Genomic DNA, 23,683 nt, shown 5'->3' with positions numbered 1-23,683 from the left:
AACAGAGATAGCAGGAGCTCTGAGTGAAGAATGGCTAAGTGATGTATGTAGAAAACTGGACACTTGGCAACAGAAATCTCAGTCTCTGCAAAATTTTATGCTTTTGGAACCTCTTCTGGAAACCATATCAACTTGGACTTGAGCATGTCATTTATTTTACATTATACCTGAGGCCTGAATATCTGGCTTTGCTTGAGATACCCCAGACATGCATATAGCTCTGGAGATGAATATGACTCCAATGGTGGAGTGCAGAGAAAGCCCAATAATTTTTGAGATTGTTTCTACCAGCCTGGGAAAATTAATATTTGAAAGCTAGAATAATATGGCATTTCTTGCACAGAAGAGTTTGTGGAGTAAAACTGAAACCCACTACAATTGTTTTTCAGAGTCATAGAATTACTATGACATTGAATTAAGAATGTTATTTAGATAAAAATATACTTAATAACTTCTTTTAAACATGTATTTTTCCTAGATAGTTTTCATCAGAAACTTTTTGTTTGCTTGAATTTACCTTCCATGCCAAGTAAATACACTCTGTAAAAATGTAATTTTATGGCAGCAAGTGGAGATTCCTTCACTGTGTTCAGTAATCCATTTCAGTTAAAAAAACAAATACTTTATTTTTTGGTAGTTGTCACTCCATATGGCTGTCATTTTGATACTGTTTTATGTTGTATTGAGCATGACAGATCAAGAGAACTAATGTATTCATCTGGAGAGTTAGGTCTAGATAGATATAGTCACACAATTAGCACTATGTCAAGAACTCTGTTGGGCCATTTTGCTTTCCTATATTGCATAGCAACATAGAGAACTCTTAAATATTAGACAAATATGCACAATTAGTCAAAAGGAAACCAGACAGAGGTTATCAGTATAAGTCTGTCAGTATTATTATAAATCAGTGTATAAATTTTGTTGTTGGTAGCTCATAGTTGAATTCTCATCTTACATTCTGGAAAAAATAATTAGGGGTTCAAAAAAGTAATTAGGAAATCAGAAAGGTTCTATTTGGGGTGCAGAGTAGACTTTCATTGTTCCATGTAGGCTTAACCCTGGAGTTCCATGTAGACTTATATGAGTTCATTCTTCAAACTGTGTGACAGAATATCAGGCTTATTACTTTATTATTGCTCAGATTACCAAAAAAATTTTTGGTAAATAGTTTTAGGTGGATATGATTAGCTTCTAGTTATTTCTTACCTGTCAAGACAATAGTGGTGGAATGAACTGAATATAGACTATCAACTAAAATAGTAACACCTCTTGCAGTCAAAGTAATGTGGTCCACATCTATAATGACTTTAGCTAATATAATAATCTAAAAACAAAAAAGAGGCATAGAATCACTGAACATTTTCTACTCAGCTTCTGTAATTAACCTTTTATTTCTGAGGGGATACTTCTTGGAAAAGTAAGAGGGGTAATTTGGTATGATTCAATGAGAAGCGAGCTGTGTGGGGAGGACCTAGAGTACATATCCCTATCTGATCACTGCAGTGACCATCGTAGGCCATATTATTCTTTCTACGATGTCTGCAACTTTTGCATTGTTGAAGTATGGGTTCATAGAAAATACTTCTAAAGGTCATAGGATAGAAAAAGAAGAATAAGACCAAGAAGAATCCAGATACATAAGGTTGTCTACACGGTTGAAGAATTAGGTGATCAGCTAAAGATCTGCAGTTAGAAAACTTGTCTTGGACACTACCATGTTTCTCTACCTTTTTCTTTGTAAAATAGGGGTGATGAAAGTAATACTATATTTCTATCAATCTGATAGGGTTGTTATAAGCATCAGATGAGATATAAAGACAAAAGTGCCTTGTGACTTGTAAAATTCTATATAAATTAAGAAATCCTCATAGATAATGGAGTTTTTATGAGGTGAGGAAGGGACTGGTGTAAAAAATACTGTGAATTTTACAAAAGCGTAAACATTTTTCCAGATCCAAAGTTTTTTCTAATTTTTCAGTTTTCACTAAAAAGACATATTGATTTGAAGTTTTAACCTTCAATTTTATACCTGAAAAGCTGCCATTGCCTTCTCAGTTTCAAATGTTGATTCAAGAAAAGGTTCAAAAGTTGATATGGTCATTATTCCACTTTCCAATATTAAGTATTGTTGAAAGCGACTATTGAAGGCAAAAAGGGTTAACGCATAGCCTGCTCTTAAACAAATATCCTAGAAATAGGAGAAACATGCATTACCTTTAACTTACTTCATTTGCCATGTTACTCAAGGTAATAGGTTTTGAATTCTTGCATATTAAGAAACATTTCATTCGTATCTCTGGGAGTAAAATACGACATTATTGGAGAAAACAGATAATAGAGTTACCCCAGAATGTTATTGAACAGATAAAACAGAGAATTAGGTTGTGGTATCAGGGAGAAGAAAAGAGAAAAAATTTTACTTTTTAAACGGAATGTTAGATTACTGATTATGCAAATGAATACCTAAATAGTAATAGGAAACTCCACAATTTCATTAACCTTCAACTTTTGTTTCAACATATTTTTATTTCAATATTTTGAAATAGAGTTGATAAATCAAAACTTCTCTTGTATAGCATGGTATATATTGAATTTTATGCATTGTGAGATATCTGTCATTTCTTAAAATAAGTACAAATTTTACAAAACTTCTACTGTACTATATTTTAAGGGAGAATAAAAGAAAAATGATTTCCTTTTAAAAATCGCATTTTAACATTCTGGGAGTGGGTAAACAGCAAAAGCCAATTCTCCCTTTGGCAGTCCACTTGCCAAAGATTAACAAGTATGGTCCATCTTCTAGAAAGACCCAAAATATACAATCTTATCACTAAATCTTATTTTTAATATTTTATTTGAACATGGTAGTACAGAGAGAGAGAACCGTTAATCTTAGTGAGTTTTCTTCTGCTGCTGCTCTTAATCATATAAAAATGCTATAGGTACATACTGAAATATTTACAAATAAAATTATATGATGCCTGAGATTTGCTTCAAAAGTAATATAGGGGAAGTGAGGGAATATATAAATAAGATTGGCCATGAGTTGATAACGGCTGAAGCTAGGTCATGAGAATATTAGAGTTCATTATGCTACTTTGTCATTCTTTTTCTGATTGAAATTTTCCATAATAAAAATTATGTACTGGTCGGCTCCCGAGAGCTCACGGCGCAGGAGCAGAGCAAGCACCGCCGAGGCCCCGGGCCCCAGGCGGCGGCGGCGGTGGCTGGGACAGCAGGGCGGGACCCGGAGGCCTGAACACTCTCTGCAGCCCCTCTCCTGGGTCTTCGCAGGCCTTGACTGCCCCAGCGTCCAACTTTTCCGCCTTCTCCCTCCCCTCCCCCGAAACTCCAGCAACAAAGAAAAGTAGTCCGAGAAGGAGGGGCGATGCAGGTCATCGCCCCTTCTCGCCCAGGAAGGCCGGGACTTACTGAAAAATTAGAAAGGAGAGAGCACAGACAGCAGAAGCAAGAAGAACTACAATCCTGCAGCCTGTGGAACAAAAACCACATTCAGAGAAAGACAGACAAGATGAAAAGGCAGAGGGCTATATACCAGATGAAGGAACAAGATAAAACCCCAGAGAAACAACTAAATGAAGTGGAGATAGGCAACCTTCCAGAAAAAGAATTCAGAATAATGATAGTGAAGATGATCCAGGACCTCGGAAAAACGAGGCAAAGATAGAGAAGATGCAAGAAATGTTTAACAGAGACCTAGAAGAATTAAAGAACAAACAAACAGAGATGAACAATACAATAACTGAAATGAAAACTACACTAGAAGGAATCAATAGCAGAATAACTGAGGCAGAAGAACGGATAAGTGACCTGGAAGACAGAATGGTGGAATTCACTGCTGCGGAACAGAATAAAGAAAAAAGGATGAAAAGAAATGAAGACAGCCTAAGAGACCTCTGAGACAACATTAAACGCAACAACATTCGCATTATAGGGGTCCCAGAAGGAAAAGAGAGAGAGAAAGGACCAGAGAAAATATTTGAAGAGATTAGAGTCAGAAACTTCCCTAACATGGGAAAGGAAAGAGCCACCCAAGTCCAGGAAGCACAGAGAGTCCCATACAGGATAAACCCAAGGAGAAACACGCCGAGACACATAGTAATCAAAGTGGCAAAAATTAAAGACAAAGAAAAATTATTGAAAGCAGCAAGGGAAAAACGACAAATAACATACAAGGGAACTCCCATAAGGTTAACAGCTGATTTCTCAGCAGAAACTCTACAAGCCAGAAGGGAGTGGCATGACATATTTAAAGTGATGAAAGGGAAGAACCTACAACCAAGATTACTCTACCCGGTAAGGATCTCATTCAGATTTGATGGAGAAATCAAAAGCTTTACAGACAAACAAAAGCTAAGAGACATCAGCACCACCAAAGCAGCTCTATAACAAATGCTAAAGGAACTTCTCTAAGTGGGAAACACAAGAGAAAAAAAGGACCTACAAAAACAAACCCAAAACAATTAAGAAAATGGTCATAGGAACATACATATCGATAATTACCTTAAACGTGAATGGATTAAATGCTCCAACCAAAAGACACAGGCTTGCTGAAAGGATACAAAACCAAGACCCATATATATATTGTCTACAAGAGACCCACTTCAGACCTAGGGACACATACAGACTGAAAGTGAGGGGATGGAAAAAGATATTCCATGCAAATGGAAATCAAAAGAAAGCTGGAGTAGCAATACTCATATCAGATAAACTAGACTTTAAAATAAAGAATGTTACAAGAGACAAGGAAGGACACTACATAATGATCAAGGGATCAATCCAAGAAGAAGATATAACAATTATAAATATATATGCACCCAACATAGGAGCACCTCAATACATAAGGCAACTGCTAACAGCTATAAAAGAGGAAATCAACAGTAACACATTAATAGTGGGGGACTTTAACACCTTACTTACAGCAATGGACAGATCATCCAAAATGAAAATAATTAAGGAAACAGAAGCTTTAAATGACACAATAGACCAGATAGGTTTAATAGACATTTATAGGACATTCCATCCAAAAAGAGCAGATTACACTTTCTTCTCAAGTGCGCATGGAACATTCTCCAGGATAGATCACATCTTGGGTCACAAATGAAGCCTCAGTAAATTTAAGAAAATTGAAATCATATCAGGCATCTTTTCTGACCACAACGCTATGAGATTAGAAATGAATTACAGGGAAAAAAACATAAAAAACACAAACACATGGAGGCTAAACAATATGTTACTAAATAACCAAGAGATCACTGAAGAAATCAAAGAGGAAATCAAAAAATACCTAGAGACAAATGACAATGAAAACACGAAGATCCAAAACCTATGGGATGCAGCAAAAGCAGTTCTAAGAGGGAAGTTTATAGCTACACAAGCCTACCTCAAGAAACAAGAAAAATCTCAAATAAACAATCTAACCTTACACCCAAAGGAACTAGAGAAAGAAGAACAAACAAAACCCAAAGTTAGCAGAAGGAAAGAAATCATAAAGATCAGAGCAGAAATAAATGAAATAGAAACAAAGAGAACAGTAGCAAAGATCAATAAAACTAAAAGCTGGTTCTTTGAGAAGATAAACAAAATTGATAAACCATTAGCCAGACTCATCAAGAAAAAGCGGGAGAGGACTCAAATCAATAAAATTAGAAACGAAAAAGGAGAAGTTACAACAGACACTGCAGAAATACAAAGCATCCTAAGAGACTACTACAAGCAACTCTATGCAAATAAAATGGACAACCTGGAAGAAATGGACAAATTCTTAGAAAGGTATAACCTCCCAAGACTGAACCAGGAAGAAATAGAAAATATGAACAGACCAATCACAAGTAATGAAATTGAAACTGTGATTAAAAATCTTCCAACAGGGCTTCCCTGGTGGCGCAGTGGTTGAGAATCTGCCTGCCAATGCAGGGGACACGGGTTCGAGTCCTGGTCTGGGAAGATCCCACATGCCGCGGAGCAACTAGGCCCGTGAGCCACAATTACTGAGCCTGCGCGTCTGGAGCCTGTGCTCCGCAACAAGAGAGGCCGCGGCAGTGAGAGGCCCGCGCACTGCGATGAAGAGTAGCCCCCACTTGCCGCGACTAGAGAAAGCCCTCACACAGAAACGAACACCCAACACAGCCATAAATAAATAAATAAACCCAAAGTTTAAAAAAAAAAAAAATCTTCCAACAAACCAAAGTCCAGGACCAGATGGCTTCACAGGTGAATTCTATCAAACATTTAGAGAAGAGCTAACACCCATCCTTCTCAAACTCTTCCAAAAAACTGCAGAGGAAGGAACACTCCCAAACTCATTCTATGAGGCCACCATCACCCTGATACCAAAACCAGACAGAGATACTATAAAAAAAAGAAAATTACAGACCAATATCACTGATAAATATAGATGCAAAAATCCTCAACAAAATACTACCAAACAGAATCCAACAACACATTAAAAGGATCATACACCATGATCAAGTGGGATTTATCCCAGGGATGCAAGGATTCTTCAATATACGCAAATCAATCAATGTGATACACCATATTAACAAATTGAAGAAGAAAAACCATATGATCATGTCAATAGATGCAGAAAAAGTTTTTGACAAAATTCAATACCCACTTATGATAAAAACTCTCCAGAAAGTGGGCATTAGAGGGAACCTACCTCAACATAATAAAGGCCATATACGACAAACCCACAGCAAACATCATTCTCAGTGGTGAAAAACTGAAAGCATTTCCTCTAAGATCAGGGACAAGACAAGGATGTCCACTCTCACCACTATTATTCAACATAGTGTTGGAAGTCCTAGCCATGGCAATCAGAGAAGAAAAAGAAATAAAAGGAATACAAATTGGAAAAGAAGAAGTAAAACTGTCACTGTCTGCAGATGACATGATACTATACATAGAGAATCCTAAAAATGCCACCAGAAAACTACTAGAGCTAATCAATGAATTTGGTAAAGTTGCAGGATACAAAATTAATGCACAGAAATCTCTCGCATTCCTATACACTAATGATGAAAAATCTGAAAGAGAAATTAAGGAAACACTCCCATTTACCATTGCAACAAAAAGAATAAAATACCTAGGAATAAACCTACCTAGGGAGACAAAAGACCTGTATGCAGAAAACTATAAGACACTGATGAAAGAAATTAAAGATGATACCAACAGATGGAGAGATATTCCATGTTCTTAGATTGGAAGAATCAATATTGTGAAAATGACTATACTACCCAAAGCAATCTACAGATTGAATGCAATCCCTGTCAAATTACCAATGGCATTATTTATGGAACTAGAACAAAAAATCTTAAAATTTTTATGGAGACACAAAAGACCCCGAATAGCCAAAGCAGTCTTGAGGGAAAAAAACGGAGTGGGAGGAATCAGACTCCCTGACTTCAGACTATACTACAGAGCTACAGTAATCAAGACAATATGGTACTGGCACAAAAACAGAAACATAGATCAATGGAACAGGATAGAAAGCCCAGAGATAAACCCACACCCCTATGGTCAACTAATCTATGACAAAGGAGGCAAGGATATACAATGGAGAAAAGACAGTCTCTTCAATAAGTGGTGCTGGGAAAACTGGACAGCTACATGCAAAAGAATGAAATTAGAACACTCCCTAACACCATACACAAAAATAACCTCAAAATGGATTAGAGACCTAAATGTAAGACCGAACACTATAAAACTCTTAGAGGAAAACTTAGGAAGAACATTCTTTGACATAAATCACAGCAAGATCTTTTTTGATTCACCTCCTAGAGTAATGGAAATAAAAACAAAAATAAACAAATGGGACCTAATGAAACTTCAAAGCTTTTGCACAGCAAAGGAAACCATAAACAAGTTGAAAAGACAACTCTCAGAATGGGAGAAAATATTTGCAAACAAATCAACGGACAAAGGATTAATCTCCAAAATATATAAATAGCTCATGCAGCTCAATATTAAAGAAACAAACAACCTAATCCAAAAATGGGCAGCAGACCTAAATAGACATTTCTCCAAAGAAGACATACAGATGGCCAAGAAGCACATGAAAAGCTGCTCAACATCACTAATTATTAGAGAAATGCAAATCAAAACTACAACGAGGTATCACCTCACACCAGTTAGAATGGGCATCATCAGGAAATCTACAAACAGCAAATGCTGGAGAGGGTGTGGAGAAAAGGGTACCCTCTTGCACTGTTGGTGGGAATGTAAATTGATACAGCCACTATGGAGAACAGTATGGAGGTTCCTTAAAAAACTAAAAATAGAATTACCATATGACCCAGCAATCCCACTACTGGGCATATACCCAGAGAAAACCGTAATTCAAAAAGACACATGTGCACCCTAATGTTTATTGCAGCACTATTTACAATAGCCAGGACATGGAAGCAAGTTAAATGCCCATCGACAGATGAATGGATAAAGAAGATGTGATACATATATACAATGGTATATTACTCAGCCATAAAAACGAACGAAATTGGGTCACTTGTTGAGACGTGGATGGATCTAGAGACTGTCATACAGAGTGAAGTAAGTCAGAAAGAGAAAAACAAATATCGTATATTAACGCATGTATGTGGAACCTAGAAAAATGGTACCAATGAACCAGTTTCCAGGGCAGAAGTTGAGACACAGATCTAGAGAACAAACGTATGACACCAAGGGGGGAAAGCCACGGGGAGGGGCGGATGGTGGTGTGCTGAATTGGGCGATTGGGCTTGACATGTATACACTGATGTGTATAAAATTGATGACTAATAAGAACCTGCTGTATAAAAAAATAAATAAAATAAAATTGAAAAATTGAAAAAAAAATAATGTACTTACAAAGTAGTCACCTGGTCACAGGCAAGAAGAAAAGTATTAGGTACAAAGGAATAGTGTCCAGAGAATAGTGTCCAGAGAGTGAAGCAGGTGGTAACAATCTTGGAGGAAAAGTAGAATGATTGAGAGTGGAATGGGCAGTAGAAGGAAAGGGAGAAGATGCGTGTCCCTGAGGAATAGGGTAATGAGAGTAAAGTGTGGAAGGAACAGAGTGGAGAAGGAAGAAATGTGGCTTAGAAAGTCAGTCAGACATGAATCTCTCATCCTATTTTTGCCTGTATTACAGCAGCACTTCTCCATCTTTTTTGTGTACTACACTAGAGTAAAATTCTGTATTTAAAAAAATTAATGCAATGACTTCATTTCTCCCCCTTACAATCCTTATTCCTTCCTCAAAACCTCCCAGAACTGAGAGAGACATAGTTGGCAATTCTCTCCCCTTATTGCTAAATGCACTGTAGATAACAAAAGTTTGGGAGTTTCTCTATTTTTCTAGGGTTAGTGTGGCCCATGGACCAGTGATAGTCCACAAAATCGTTGACAACAGGATTATAGAAACTGAGAATAGACATTTAAAAGAAACAGCTCTTCCTTACAGTTAAATACCAGTTAATAAATTAATAAAGAAGGGAAAGTTTTAAAAAAATCACCATTAGGCAGATGCCAGAGTAATTATTATTGCATCAGTGGATCCTAAAATTGGTGAGCAAAAGTACGATGCAAAACAGAATATTTCCATAGTCTCAAAGCGTCTCACCTCAAGATACTTGTTAATTACAAAGGGAAGAACAATAACTTTACAGTGGAGAAATATGCCAGACACCACTTTAATCAGGCACCCAAAGTTAACATTGCCAATTATAAGGTATATCAACATGTACCCCCTGAAATGATGCACTGGGAAAGTGCGTGAAGACTATGGTATTCTTGCCAAAATGCATAACCTCAGTTTAACTGTGAGAAACATTCAGATAAATTGAGGGACATTCTACAAAATAACTGGCCTGGACTCATCAAAAATATCACAATCATGAAAGACAGAAAATCATGAAAGACAAAGGACTGTCACAGATTAAAGGAGACTAAAGAGACATGATAACTAGATGCAATGTGGGATCCTGGATTGAATTCTGGAATAGGAAAAGGACATTGGTGAGAAACTGGCAAAATTTAAAATGAAGTCTGCAGATTAGCTAATAGTATTGTATCAATGTTAATTTCCTGGTTGACATCCAGGAAAGCTGTATGAAGGATAGCCAGAACACTCTGTACTATTTTTGCAAATTTATGGAAAGTCTAAAATTATTTCAAACTTTAAAATTTGGTTGCTTTAGGGACTTCCCTGGTGGCGCAGTGGTTAGGAGTCTACCTGCCAATGCAGGGAACACGGGTTCGAGCCCTGATTCAGGAAGATCCCACGTGCTGCGGAGCAACTAAGCCTATGCGCCACAACTGCTGAGCGTGTGCTCTAGAGCTCACGTGCCACAACTTCTGAGGCCCGCATGCCCAGAGCCTGTGCTCTGCAACAAAGAGAAACCACCGTAATGAGAGGCCCCCCAAAGAGTGTCCCCCACTCACCACAACTAGAGAAAGCCCGCACACAGCAATGAAGAACCAATGCAGGGCTTCCCTGGTGGCGCAGTGGTTGAGAGTCTGCCTGCTAATGCAGGGGACACGGGTTCGAGCCCTGGTCTGGGAGGATCCCACATGCCGCGGAGCAACTGGGCCCGTGAGCCAGAGTTGCTGAGCCTGCGCGTCTGGAGCCTGTGCTCCGCAACAAGAGAGGCCGCGATAGTGAGAGTCCCGCGCACGGCGATGAAGGGTAGCCCCCGCTTGCCACAACTAAAAGCCCTCGCACAGAAACGAAGACTCAACACAGCCAAAAATAAAAATAATTAATTAATTAATTTAAAAAAAAAAAAGAACCAATGCAGCCAAAAATAAATTAATTAATTAATTTAAAAAAAATTTGGTTGCTTTAAAATTATTTCCCCATAACAGATTGCTGAAAAAATGGCTATTTCTTTATCACAAATAGTTTGAGAACCACCACTCTAGAATACTGGGTAAGAAGTGGATGACTGAGTTTTGAAAGGTCATAAAATTAGGTTAAACTTTGATGCATCCAAAAATATTTGTTTTTTGGCTCTTCACCAAGCATTAAAATTGCTACATTTCAGAATGGGAGAAAATATTTGCAGGTGAAGCAACTGACAAAGGATTAATCTGTAAAATATACAAGCAGCTCATGCAGCTCAATATCAAAAAAACAAACAACCCAATCCAAAACTGGGCAGAAGACCTAAATAGACATTTCTCCAAAGAAGACATACAGATTGCCAAAAAACACATGAAAGGATGCTCAACATCACTAATCATTAGAGAAAAGCAAATCAAAACTACAATGAAGTATCACCTCACACAGGTCAGAATGGCCATCATCAAAAAATCTATAAACAATAAATGCTGGAGAGGGTGTGGAAAAAAGGGAACCCTCTTGCACTGTTGGTGGGAATGTAAACTGATACAGCCACTATGGAGAACAGTATGGAGGTTCCTTAAAAAACTAAAAATAGAACTACCATATGACCCAGCAATCCCACTACTGGGCATATACCCTGAGAAAACCATAATTCAAAAAGACACATGCACCCCCAATGTTTATTGCAGCACTATTTACAATAGCCAGGACATGGAAGCAACCTAAGTGTCCATCGACAGACGAATGGATAAAGAAAATGTGGCACATATATACAATGGAATATCACTCAGCCATAAAAAGAAATGAAACTGAGTTATTTGTAGTGAGGTGGATGGACCTAGAGTCTGTCATACAAAGTGAAGTAAGTCAGAAAGAGAAAAACAAATACCATATGCTAACACATATATATGGAATCTAAAAAAAAAAAAAAAAAGTGGTTCTGATAAACGTAGGGGCAGGACAGGAATAAAGATGCAGTCGTAGAGAATGGACTTGAGGACATGGGGAGGGGGAAGGGTAAGCTGGGAGGAAGTGAGAGAGTAGCATTGACATATATACACTACCAAATGTAAAATAGATAGCTAATGGGAAGCAGCTGCATAGCACAGGGAGCTCAGCTCGGTGCTTTGCGACCACCTAGAGGGGTGGGATAGGCAGGGTGGGAGGAAGACACAAGAGGGAGGGGATATGGGCATATATGTACATATAGCTGATTCACTTTTTTATACAGCAGAAACTAACACAACATTGTAAAGCAATTATACTCCAATAAAGATATTTTAAAAATGAGACTCTGCACATTAAAAAAAGATTTACATTTCAAGATGAAATATGACAACTATGAAAAATATGGAACAATATTATTCCATCATTACAAACTAACAACCCACCAGAGAGATTTTACATTTCTTAAATAATATATTTGAATATTGCCATGAAAAAGACTAGATGAAATTTTGAGGATGTAGTCTAAAAATCATTTTCTTCTAAATGAGCTCTAATATTTTGTATAGTTATTACCTTATCTTGTGAGTGAAGAAGATAAAGGACATCAGCATAATTAAATCCTTCATTTTCTTGTAATTCATTCTGTAACTGATCATTCCTTAGGACAATGCATGCCAAGGAAAATGCCACTTCAACCTAAAAATGTGATTTTCAAAAATTATTTTTCACTCATGGTTTATCAAATGACATATTTCATTATACAAATATTTATATAGGATATACCAATTCAAAGATACCATAAAATCCATTAATTCCATCTCTCTGACTAGTATTTAGAGAGTGGCATTTACAACTTCTGGAGAAATGTCCCTTATAATTTTTAACAGCTGAGAAAATATCCTTCTGTGTGCTGCACAATCACAAAGCTCCATTTGAGGGCATAGGGGGAGGCAACAAGGGCCTGCAGAACATGTGAAGAAGTTTCTCTTAAGTGCATAGTTGCATTCCTTCTACATCTAAAAAGAGGTTTTTTTAAATTTCCTAGCATGAATTAAAAAGCTGTTCTGAACTGCTTGTTAGCTACTGACCATTGAGTTGTGACGCTTTAATAGAATGCCTTCAACTGAAGCAAAACATTGGCAGATAGGAAAAACCTGAGGAAGTTTTCCTCTTCTAGTTCTGTAGTCATTTAAGGAGGTTGTTAATGAACCTTGTTTATTATTGGGCTCAGTAGACAAATTTTTTAAGTGCTACACCATGCATTTCTATGAAAAGTGTGAATTTGAAAAGCATGATTATTATTGCGAAATTACTATAGAATCTTGAGGAAAAGTATCAAAATGTATTTATGTTTTGTTTTAACAAGTTTAAGAACTCAGTGAAAATATATACTGAAATACAGATAGATGCAGTTGAAGTAAACTGGCCATGAAAATGCACATTTTAAAATAAAAATGTATTTTTATGTGGAATTTTCCTTTGTCTTGTGAAAGTTATTTGTAAATGTCGTTGCAGTTTTTGCATATAATTCCAGCCAAAAAATTGCTAGCATATGCCTCTTTTTTTTGTTTCCCTAATCAACTCCTGTAATGAAATAATCTCTTTCACAGCAAGAAAAGCCAGATAACTTATGACATCTTTTCTGATAATAAACACATTCCTTAAAAGAAACAACACTATGTTTACTTATATATTTTCCTCCTATGTTATTTTTATTTTCTCATTTCCAGCAAAGCACATACCAAATTTTGAAGAGAAAATATATTTCTTGTCCTTATAATTTCTGTCTGGCCAAGTATAGACGTCCTGAATTTCTAAAACCTTGGTAAAGGACTTGAATAGATGTGAATGTCATTTTATTAAAGGCATTTTACTAGAAGTAAATGGAAGAGTGAATGACTCCTCAACAACTCATAGTAATATCTAGCAGTGTCCACCCTTGAGATAACTATTGCTGCCAGACAACACAGACTGCTTTGTAGACGGCAGGGCTGTATTGATGGTGTGGCACTGACAGGATTCACTTATATTTGAGAAATTTTGCTACATAAATCACACATCCTCATCATCCCCACCCAGTTTTAGCAACCAGTATCTGAGGAAGTAGGGAAGAAATTCTATGAATAATCAAATATCTGAGGAATAAAACTTCTTTGATGAGTAAGGACATGAGACTTTCTTATTATATTTGAAGAAACCACATTTTAATAAAATTTAGTGGTATCTTTGCTACTATCTTTGTAGCAACTTTTTTGTTTAAAACTTCTAAGATTTTGTTTAAAAGGTTAAGTATTTTTATTATACTTGTGAGCTTGCCTAAAGATACAAATTATTCTTAAAAAGTCATTTATGTTAATTTTTACTATATCACACAAAAAAATCTTATATATACCTTAATGTTAGGAGAAGGGTGATTTCTCAGTAGTTGGATAAGTACTGGAAAGGCATTTTCTTCTACAACAAATTGTTGACTAATGGGATTGCTTGTATGGGCGACACCTGTAAGAATCCACAACTCCATGAGATAATATTTTTTCCATCTTGAAAATGGTAAAGTCAAACATAGCTCAACATATTTGGTTGATAATGTGTCCTAGCGTAATATGGTTGGTAAACTACAAAAAGAAATGCTATATTGACACTATTTTACCTTAATTAATTTTTTAAAAGGCAAAGTGGATAAACATGGAAAATTTACTGTTAGAAGTGTAGATGGTTGTCTAATAGTCACAGAACAAAGAAATTAGAAGTGCTGGACTATCAGGGAATAATAATGTAATAGCTATCATTTATTAAAAAATTATTATGTACAAGGTACTTCAGCTTATAGTTGCTACTGTTTTCCATAAAAAGTTTGTTTTTATAAAAATAACTCGAGTAATCATCTGGTTAAATTTCTGGATTCCTTAAATACACATACTAAAAAGATAATCTTACTTCTCCTTTTAAACATACTACTTTAAATTGCAGGTCTAATCTCAATGAAGAAACTCAAATCATCTCTTTCTAGTGGACATGCACAAACAATTTAAATTTTGTTCTTTTGCCAATAAATGTCACAACACATATGCAATGGGTTTACATACTTAAATATAAATACAAGATTGGGGTCCTTTATGAACAATGAAGAGAAACCACCTACTTATTATGACCTGGGGAAGTTTGAAGGGACTAAGGGAAATATTATAGAAGGAGCAAAGAATACTTTGGCTTCCTTGTCCCCTACTCCCCCAACACTGGCCACCAGGGGATGTACACAAACACTAATTACATGAATATTCTTCATCCAACCGACAGGTATTGAATGCCTGGTACACCAGGCACTGAGGTAGGAGGTAGGGCTAAAAGAAGGAATTAGATTCTCTACCCTCAAGGAGCTTATATTTTATAGGGTGAGCGACTATCTAAATATATGATTTCAATACCATGCAATAAGTGCTTTGACAGAGGTTAGAAAAGTACACTTGAAGCACAGAAGAGGTATTGCTCACTTCAGAGTAGGTGGAAAAGGAGTAGGTAGGGAGATTTCAAGGGGTGAAGATGCTGGAGGTGGGTTTCAAAAAAATTACTATTTTTAATAATGATGATTATAATGATGATGGTGGTGTTATAAGATGAACACCCTCAAGTCTCTGACTGAATCTTCACATGTTAATAATGGAATGGAACTCAAAAATTAAGTTGGGAAAAGAATCACTACAAGCAGTAGGCTGAACAATTCTCAGAGCTCACACTTGTCTAGGGATGGTTTGTGTTCCTACTGGCCAGAGTGTAGATACCTCATAATACATGGGACTATACAAAGAGATTGAGTCCTCTGAAAGGAATCATCTCAAAAGCACAGGGTTAAGTTAGTTCCAAAGTAAAGGCTGCTCTAGATTTGTCCTAGGAAAGGTTAAAAGCTAGGTGCAAAAGGATCAATTTGATCCCAACTAAAATGACTGCATGCCAGAATAAAGCCTAACTCTCTTTAAAGGAAAACAATAAGATCCAGCATATATCAATTTAAAACTCACAATGCCCAGCATTCAATCAAAATTTCTTATGCATGATTTTAAAATATGAAATACCTAAGGTAAAACTGGCAAAAAATGTTCAAGAGTTGTACATTGGCAACTATAAAACATTGCTGGGAGATATTAAAGAAGGCCCAATTCATGGAGAAATATATCGTGTTTATGGATTACAAAACGTGATATTAATGGGATGCATGTTCTCCCCAAATTTACTTATAGATTCCATGCAATTCCAATCAAAATAACAGAAGGATCTTTTTTAGAAATTGGCAGGTTAATTTTTTAAATTATATGGAAATACAAGGGACCTGAAACAGCCAAAACAGCTTTGAAAAACAATAGCAAGGTCGAAGGACTTAATGCTATCTGCTTTCAAGATTTACAGTAAGTCTACAGTAATTAAGACAGTGAGTATAACATAAAGATAGACAAATAGTTAAATAGAACTGAATAAAAAGTCAAGAAATAGACCCACAAATATCTAGTCAATTGATTTTTGACAAAAGTGCCTAGCTAATTCAATGGAGGAAAAGATAATCTTTTCAATAAATGATGCGAAAGCAATTGGGCAGCCATATGTGAGAAAATGAATCTCAGCCAACTCAAAATGTATCATACATCAAAATATAGAGGAAAACAGAAAAACTTTATGATCTTGGGTTTAGCAGAGAGTTCTTAAAGAGGACACAAAACCTACAAACAGAACAATTTTTAAATCAATGAATTGGACTTCATCAAAATTTAAAACTTCACCTCTTCAAAAGACCCTGTTACAAAAATGGAAAGATACCACAGACTGGAAGAAAATTTATGAAAAACATACGTCTAACAACAACAAAAAAAGAGCTGTATCTAGAATTTATAAAGAATGCTTACAACTCAAGATGACACAATGTAAAAAATGGGCAAAATATTTGAACAGACACTTTAGCAAAGAAGATATACAAATGACAAATAAACACATGAAACGATGCTCTAAATCATTAGTCATTAGGAAAATGCTAATTAAAACCACAATAAGATTTACTACATATCCACTACAATAATAAAATTACCATACTAAATGTTGATGAGGATGGGAAGCTACTGGAACTCACATACAGCTAGTAGAAGTGCAAAGTGGTAACACTACTTTGAAAAACAATCTGGCAGTTTCCTCAAAAGTTAAACATACACCTACCATATGACCCGGCAATCCTACTTCTAGATGTTTACCCACGAGAAATGAAAACATGTCTATACCAAAACTTGAACACAAATGTTCGTAACAGTTTTATTTACAATATAGCAAGAAACAGGAAACAATCCAAATGTCCATCAATGGGTGCATGGGTAAACAAATCATAATATATCCATAAGCATTAGGGTTTTCCAAAGAAAGAGAACCAACGGGATATATGTATGTATGTATGTATGTATGTATATCATAAGGCATAAAATTAACCATCACACCATACAATGGAATACTACTCAGCATTGAAAGAGAAGTATTTTATTGATATTTGATACAATAATATGGATGAATGTCAAAATAATTATGCTGAGTGAAAGAAGCAAGAAAAAGTACATGTGTAATTCCATTTACATAAAATTCTAGAAAATGCAAACTAATCTATAGTGATAGAAAATAAATCAGTGGTAGAGATCATTTAATATCAAATTTTAAAAGTAATTTTGTGCTGTTAGGATCCATGGCATGAATTCAAATCAGCACATTATTTTTTAAAGAAAAAAAATCAGAAGCTTATGTTTTAATATGTAAAATACAATAAAGCCATTCTCAGATCATAAGAAAAAAAAACCAGATCAGTGGTTATCTGGGGATGGGGTGCAGAGAGGGAGGAATTAGGAAGGGACAATGAAACATTTGGAGGTGATGATTATATTCACTTACTTGATTGTGCTGATGGTGTCAGTGCTGAATACATATGTCAAAACTCATCAAACTGTACACTCTAAATAATGTATTCAATATTTTATTCTATTGTTTATTTTATTTAAATATCTTCTTATATGTAAATTGTATTTCAATATCACTTTTTAAAAAAACTCACATTTTAAAAACTCTAGGTGTGCAAAGAAGCAGGAAAATATGATTCATAATCAAGAAAAAAATCAGCCAATAGCAAGAGACCCAGAAATAACGGCTATGCTGGAACTAGTTACAGGGATGTTAAAAGAACTATTTTAAATATGTTCTATATGTTCAAGGGTATAGAAGAAAACATGAACATGATGAAGAAGAAAAAGGAAGGGGTATGTGTGTGTAAAGAGTCTAAGCTGGTGAGTTTGAAAGCAAGAGTTTTTTTCTGTAGTTCTTGTCTATGGCAAGAACTTGTCTATGGCAAATGTGGACAGCTTTGAAGTGAACTAATGAGAAGAAATTGAAAACACACATGTATATCAGTTATCTTTGTATTTGCGTTATCATTTACCAGAATTTTAGAAATAATTTATACCATAGACTCTGGCTAAAACAACAACAACAACAACAAAATTATCTTGCCTGACTTGATTGCCTGCAAGCAGTTAGTGAATTTCAATAAAGTAGCTTTTCTAAGAAAAAAGGAAAAAAATTTTTTTGAAACCAAGTCCTATGTTCTTCAGCTAGAATTTTTTTTTTTTTTCTGGAAATACAATGGACTAGAAATAAAGTTTTAGGTTTTTTTTTCTCTTGCCTACAGGAAGCAGTCTCAGTCAGTCCCATACATTCATGCAGGTCAGCAAAGAACCTGAGTTTTTATTTTTGGTAAGTCAATCACCAACAATTCCACAACATTTTTCAGATATCCCAAAAGGTTAATTCCTCTGCAAAGAAAGGAACAACTAGACCTAGTGGCCACTATGTAAACAAAGAATCATTACAGAAAGAGACTGGAATCGAAAAATGTGCCGCAGCATTAGAAACACTTCTATATCTTCAAAAACATATAGTTCCTGAGATTCAAAATAAGAAATATTTTTCTCTTAACTTAAAAAAGGAGATTCCTTTAAGTCAAAATAGCCAAGGCTCATGGTCCTCATTTCTCATTCTAACCAGAACTCAAGAGCAAGACTGATACAATACGCTTAACTACACCACTTTTACTCATTAAGGTCTTGGAGAAATAAAAACATTATAATAACAGATTAAATATGGTTAAGGGCTGCAACAGTAGGGATAGAGAGGAAGAGAAGTATTTACTGATATTTTTAAAACTGAGAATAAATGTACAAACCAATACAGATGGATCCCACTGCTTTGATGACACTCAGAAGTGTTCCTTCAGCTATTTTACTAATCCTTAGTAAGCGAACCAGTGGTGCAATTCCATTCCCCTTACATATTTGATTTTGGTGTATCCTGCTGTCCTTACTTAGCGCTATGACTGCTTCACCTCCTGGCAACGAAAAGCAAGAAACGTGTGATATTCCAATGTCCTGTTCTATATTGTACAGATTTATGCATAGAAAATAACTTACCAACATACTGCATTTTAGCTGATGGTGATAAAAGCATATTTATTATAAAGTTGTATCCAATCTGTTCTGCCATATACTTTTGCTGTTTTAGTGTTTGTCCTGCCAAGGCCCAAAGTGCTACAGCTCCTTGTTCCTTAACGTCTATTTGAAACGCCTATTTAAAAAAGTATTCCATTCAGTCAATGAGGATTTATTGAATACCGTAGGAATGTATGTTTGATAAAATGTTTATTCTAGCATTAGTTTTAGTTTTCTTTTCACTTAACTAAATTCAGTATTGAATGCTTTATCTAAGAAAAATGAAAAGGAATCATAAAATTCCTACCTTGAGGAGTTTTAAAAGATATTTATTTAATGATTTTTCCAGAAATGCTCTCTGAATAGCAGGATTGTAACTTGCCAGTGCTTCCACAGCCATTGCACCCTTCACTTGAACACTAAGTTGTTTTCCTATAAAAAGAGCCACCAGAGGAGGAATGGCTCCTTCCATAGCCATAGCATCCTGAACTTCCTTATTGTCACGTGCGACCTCAGCAATTGTAACAGAAGATACAGCTGTCAACACATCTTCAAATGAATTCAAGAACCAGTTAAATAAATCTTTTAAAAAGTAAGAGCATAAAAATGCAGCATATATCACTAGTTTCCCATATTTGAAAATCAAATTTATAGAGTTTAGAAAATTTAGAAAATAAAGAAAAATAGAAAAAATAAAACTGTCCAGACTTTCACCACCCAAGCGCAAACATTTCATTTAATCTCATCCACTACTTTTATAAATATATATAATATATATTATATAAATATAGATAACTTTAGATAGTGTTACAGACATATTTAATATAGTTGTACTATAAACACAGTATCCTGCATTTTAATTTACTGGTAAAAATTTTCCCATTCTTTATGAACATCAGTGTCTCCTAAATATTCCATTAATGGGTGTATCACATTTCCTTAAACATTTGCATTTTAAAAAATAATGTGTTGTTTCCAACTTTTCACTGTTTTAAACAATGCTTAGGAGAAATCTTGGCACATTTCCTTCCTGTTTGTATTTTTTTCCCTTGGTATAGAGTCCTAGGAACTATTGGAATAACTTAATACATTTGCAGTAAATTTATTTTCTTTTTTTTCCTTTTTCCTTTTTTTTTTAATTGAAGTATAGTTGACATACAATATTATGTTAGTTTCAGGCGTACAGTAGTTATTTGATATTTAAATACATTATGAAATGATCAACTCAAAAAACCATCTATTCCCATACAATGTTATTTCAATATTACTGACCATACTCATTATGCTGTATATTACATCCTTGTGACTTATTTTATAACTGGAAGTTCATTCCTCTTAATCCCCTTCACTTATTTCGCACAACCCCCAAACTCCCTTTGCCTCTGGCAATCACCAGTTTGTTCTCTGCATCTATGAGTCTGTTTTTGTTCCGTTTGTTCATTTGTTTTGGTTTTTAGATTCCACACATAAGTAATATGATATTTGTCTTTGTCTGACTTATGTCACTTAGCGTAATACACTCTAGTTCCATCCATATTGTTGCAAATGGCAAGATTTCATTCTTTTTTATGGCTGTAAATATTCCATTGTGTATATATACTACATCTTCTTTATTCATTCATCTATCAGTAGGCACTTAGGTTGCCTCGATATCTTGACTATTGTTAATAATGCTAATTGAAAATAGGGGTGCTTTTATTTTTTGAATTAGTGTTTAAGTTTTCCTTGGGTAAACATCTAGAAGTGGAATTGCTGGATCATTTGGTAGTTCTATTTTTAATTTTTTGAGAAATCTCCACACTGTTCTCCATAGTGGCTGCACCAATTTACATTCCCACCAACAGTGCTAGAGGGTTCTTTCTTCTCCACACCCTCAGCAACACTTGTTATTTGCTATCTTTTTGATGATAGCCCTTTGGAGAGGTGTGAATGATAGCTCATTGTGGTTTCGATTTGCATTTCCCTGGTGATTAGTGATGTTGAGCATCTTTTCATATGTCTCTTGGCCATCTGTATATCTTCTTTGGAAAAATGTCTATTCAGGTTGTCTGCCCATTTTTTAATTGGTTTGTTAGGTTGGTTTGTTTGTTTTTTGTAATGTTGAGTCATTTGAGTTCTTTATATATGTTGGATATTAAGTTCTTATCGGATATATTGTTTGCAAATATTTATCCCAATCAGTAGGTTGTTTTCTCATTTTGTTGATGGTTTTCTTTGCTATGCAAAGCTTTTTAGTTTGATTTAGTCCCATTTGTTTATTTTTGGTTTTGTCTCACTTGCCTGAGGAGAAATATTCAACAAATATTGCTAAGATCAATGTCAAAGAGCATACTGCCTGTTTTCTTCTAGAAGTTTTAAAATTTCAGGTCTTACATTTAAGTCTTTAATCCATTTCAAGTTTATTTTTGTATGCAGTGTAAGAAAGTGTCCAGTTTGATTCTTTTGCATGAAGTTGTACAGTTTTCCCAACAGCATTTATTGAAGGGATTATCTTTTCCCCATTGTATATTCTTTCCTCCTTTGTCACAGATTAATTGACCATATAAGCATGGGTTTATTTCTGGGCTCTCTTTCTGTTCCATTGATTTATGTGTCTCTTTTTGTGCCAGCATGATACTGTTTTGATTACTATAGCTTTGTAGTATAGTTTGAAATCAGGGAGTGTGATACCTCCCGCTTTGTTCTTCTTTCTCAAGATTGCTTTGGCTATTTGGGTCTGTTGTGGTTCCATACAAATTTTAGGATCATTTGTTGTAGCTCTGTGAAAAATGTCATCGGTATTTTATTAAGGATTTCATTGAATCTGTAGATTACCCTGGGTTGTATGGCCATTTTAACAACATTAATTCTTTCAGTCCATGAGCTTGGTATATATTTCCATTTATTTGTGTCAACTTCAATTTCTTTCATCAATGTCTTACAGTTTTTAGAATACAGGTCTCTCACCTCCTTGGTTAAATTTATTCCTAGATATTTTATTATTTTTGATGGAATTGTAAATGGGATTGTTTTCTTAATTTCTCTTTCTGATAGATTGTTATTAGTGTACAGAAACACAATGGATTTCTGTATATTAATTTTGTATCCTGCAAATTTACTGAATTCATTTATTAGTTCTAATAGTTTTTTGGTGGCCTCTTTGGGGTTTTCTATACATAGTATAATTTCACCTGCAAACAGTGACAATCTTACTTCTCTCTTTCCAATTTAGAGTCTCTTTATTTATTTATTTTATTTTCTGATTGCTGTGGCTAGAACTTCCACTACTAGTTGAATAAAAGTGACAAGAGTGGGCATCCTTGTCATATTCCTGATCTTAGAGGAAATGCTTTCGACTTTTCACTGTTGAGTATGATATTAGCTGTGATTTTGTCATATATGGTCTTTATTATGTTGAGGTATATTCCCTCTATACCCACTTTGTTGAGAGTTTTTATTATAAATGGATGTTGAATTTTGTCAGAAGCAGCTTTTTGTGCATCTATTGAGATGATAGAATTTTTATCCTTGGTTTGTTAATGTGGTATATCACACTGGTTAATTTGTGGACATTGAACCATCCCTGGGATAAATGCCACTTGATCATGTATGATCCTTTTAATGTATTGTTGAATTTAATTTGCTAATATTTTGTTGAGGATTTTTGCATCCATGTTCATCAGGGATATTGGCCTGTAATTTTCTTTTTTTTTTTGTAGCGTCTTTGGTTTTGGCATCTGGGCAATCGTGGCCTCACAGAAGGAGTTTGGAAGTGTTCCTTTCTCTTCAGTTTTTTGGAATAGTTTGAAAAGGATAGGTATTAACTCTTCTACAAATGTTTGATAGACTTCACCTGTGAAGGGACTGCCCTGATAGCACAGTGAATAAGAATCAGCCTGCCAATGCAAGGGACACAGGTTTGATCCCTGGTCTGGGAAGATCCCACATGCCATGGAGCAACTAAGCCCATGCACCACAACTTCTGAGCCTGTGCTCTAGAGCCTGTGAGCCACAACTACTGAGCCCATGTGCTGCAACTACTGAAGCCTGTGCACCTAGAGCCCATGTTCCACAACAAGAGAAGCCACTGCAATGAGAAGCCCGCACACTGCAACGAGCAGTAGTCCCTGCTCTCTGCAACCAGAGAAAGCCTGTGCGCAGAAACGAAGGCCCAACGCAGCCAAATATAAATAAATTAATTAATTTTAAAAAATAAATAAACCTTAAAAAAAAACTTGTATACAAATGTTCATAGCATATTTTTATTAAAAAAAGAATTCACCTGTGAATTCTTTAGTTTATCGGGAGTTTTTTGATTAATGATTCAGTTTCACTGCTAGTAGCGGTCTGCTTCTATTTCTTCCTGATTCAGTTTATCCATTTGTTCTAGGTTGTCCAATTTGTTGGTGTA

General features: G+C 35.4%; 1 protein-coding gene across 1 annotated transcript in view; it reads right to left on the bottom strand.

Moving 5' to 3' along the window:
• The window catches only part of ANKAR (ankyrin and armadillo repeat containing), a 71,616-nt gene that overhangs the window by 7,332 nt on the left and 40,601 nt on the right, over window positions 1–23,683 (bottom strand). Inside the window, exons 13-19 of the mRNA XM_059928341.1 lie at window positions 19,601–19,842; window positions 19,276–19,429; window positions 19,032–19,193; window positions 14,190–14,296; window positions 12,371–12,493; window positions 2,033–2,191; window positions 1,210–1,327 (exon numbers count right to left, since the gene is read on the bottom strand). Coding sequence (XP_059784324.1) covers window positions 1,210–1,327; window positions 2,033–2,191; window positions 12,371–12,493; window positions 14,190–14,296; window positions 19,032–19,193; window positions 19,276–19,429; window positions 19,601–19,842 — 1,065 coding nt within the window. The remainder of the gene's footprint in view (window positions 1–1,209; window positions 1,328–2,032; window positions 2,192–12,370; window positions 12,494–14,189; window positions 14,297–19,031; window positions 19,194–19,275; window positions 19,430–19,600; window positions 19,843–23,683) is intronic.

This window comes from Balaenoptera ricei, chromosome 7 (genome assembly GCF_028023285.1).
Source record: "Balaenoptera ricei isolate mBalRic1 chromosome 7, mBalRic1.hap2, whole genome shotgun sequence".
Classification (NCBI taxonomy): domain Eukaryota; kingdom Metazoa; phylum Chordata; class Mammalia; order Artiodactyla; family Balaenopteridae; genus Balaenoptera; species Balaenoptera ricei.
The sequence above is the reverse complement of the archived record's forward strand: the minus strand, read 5'-3'. Positions and strand labels throughout refer to the sequence as shown.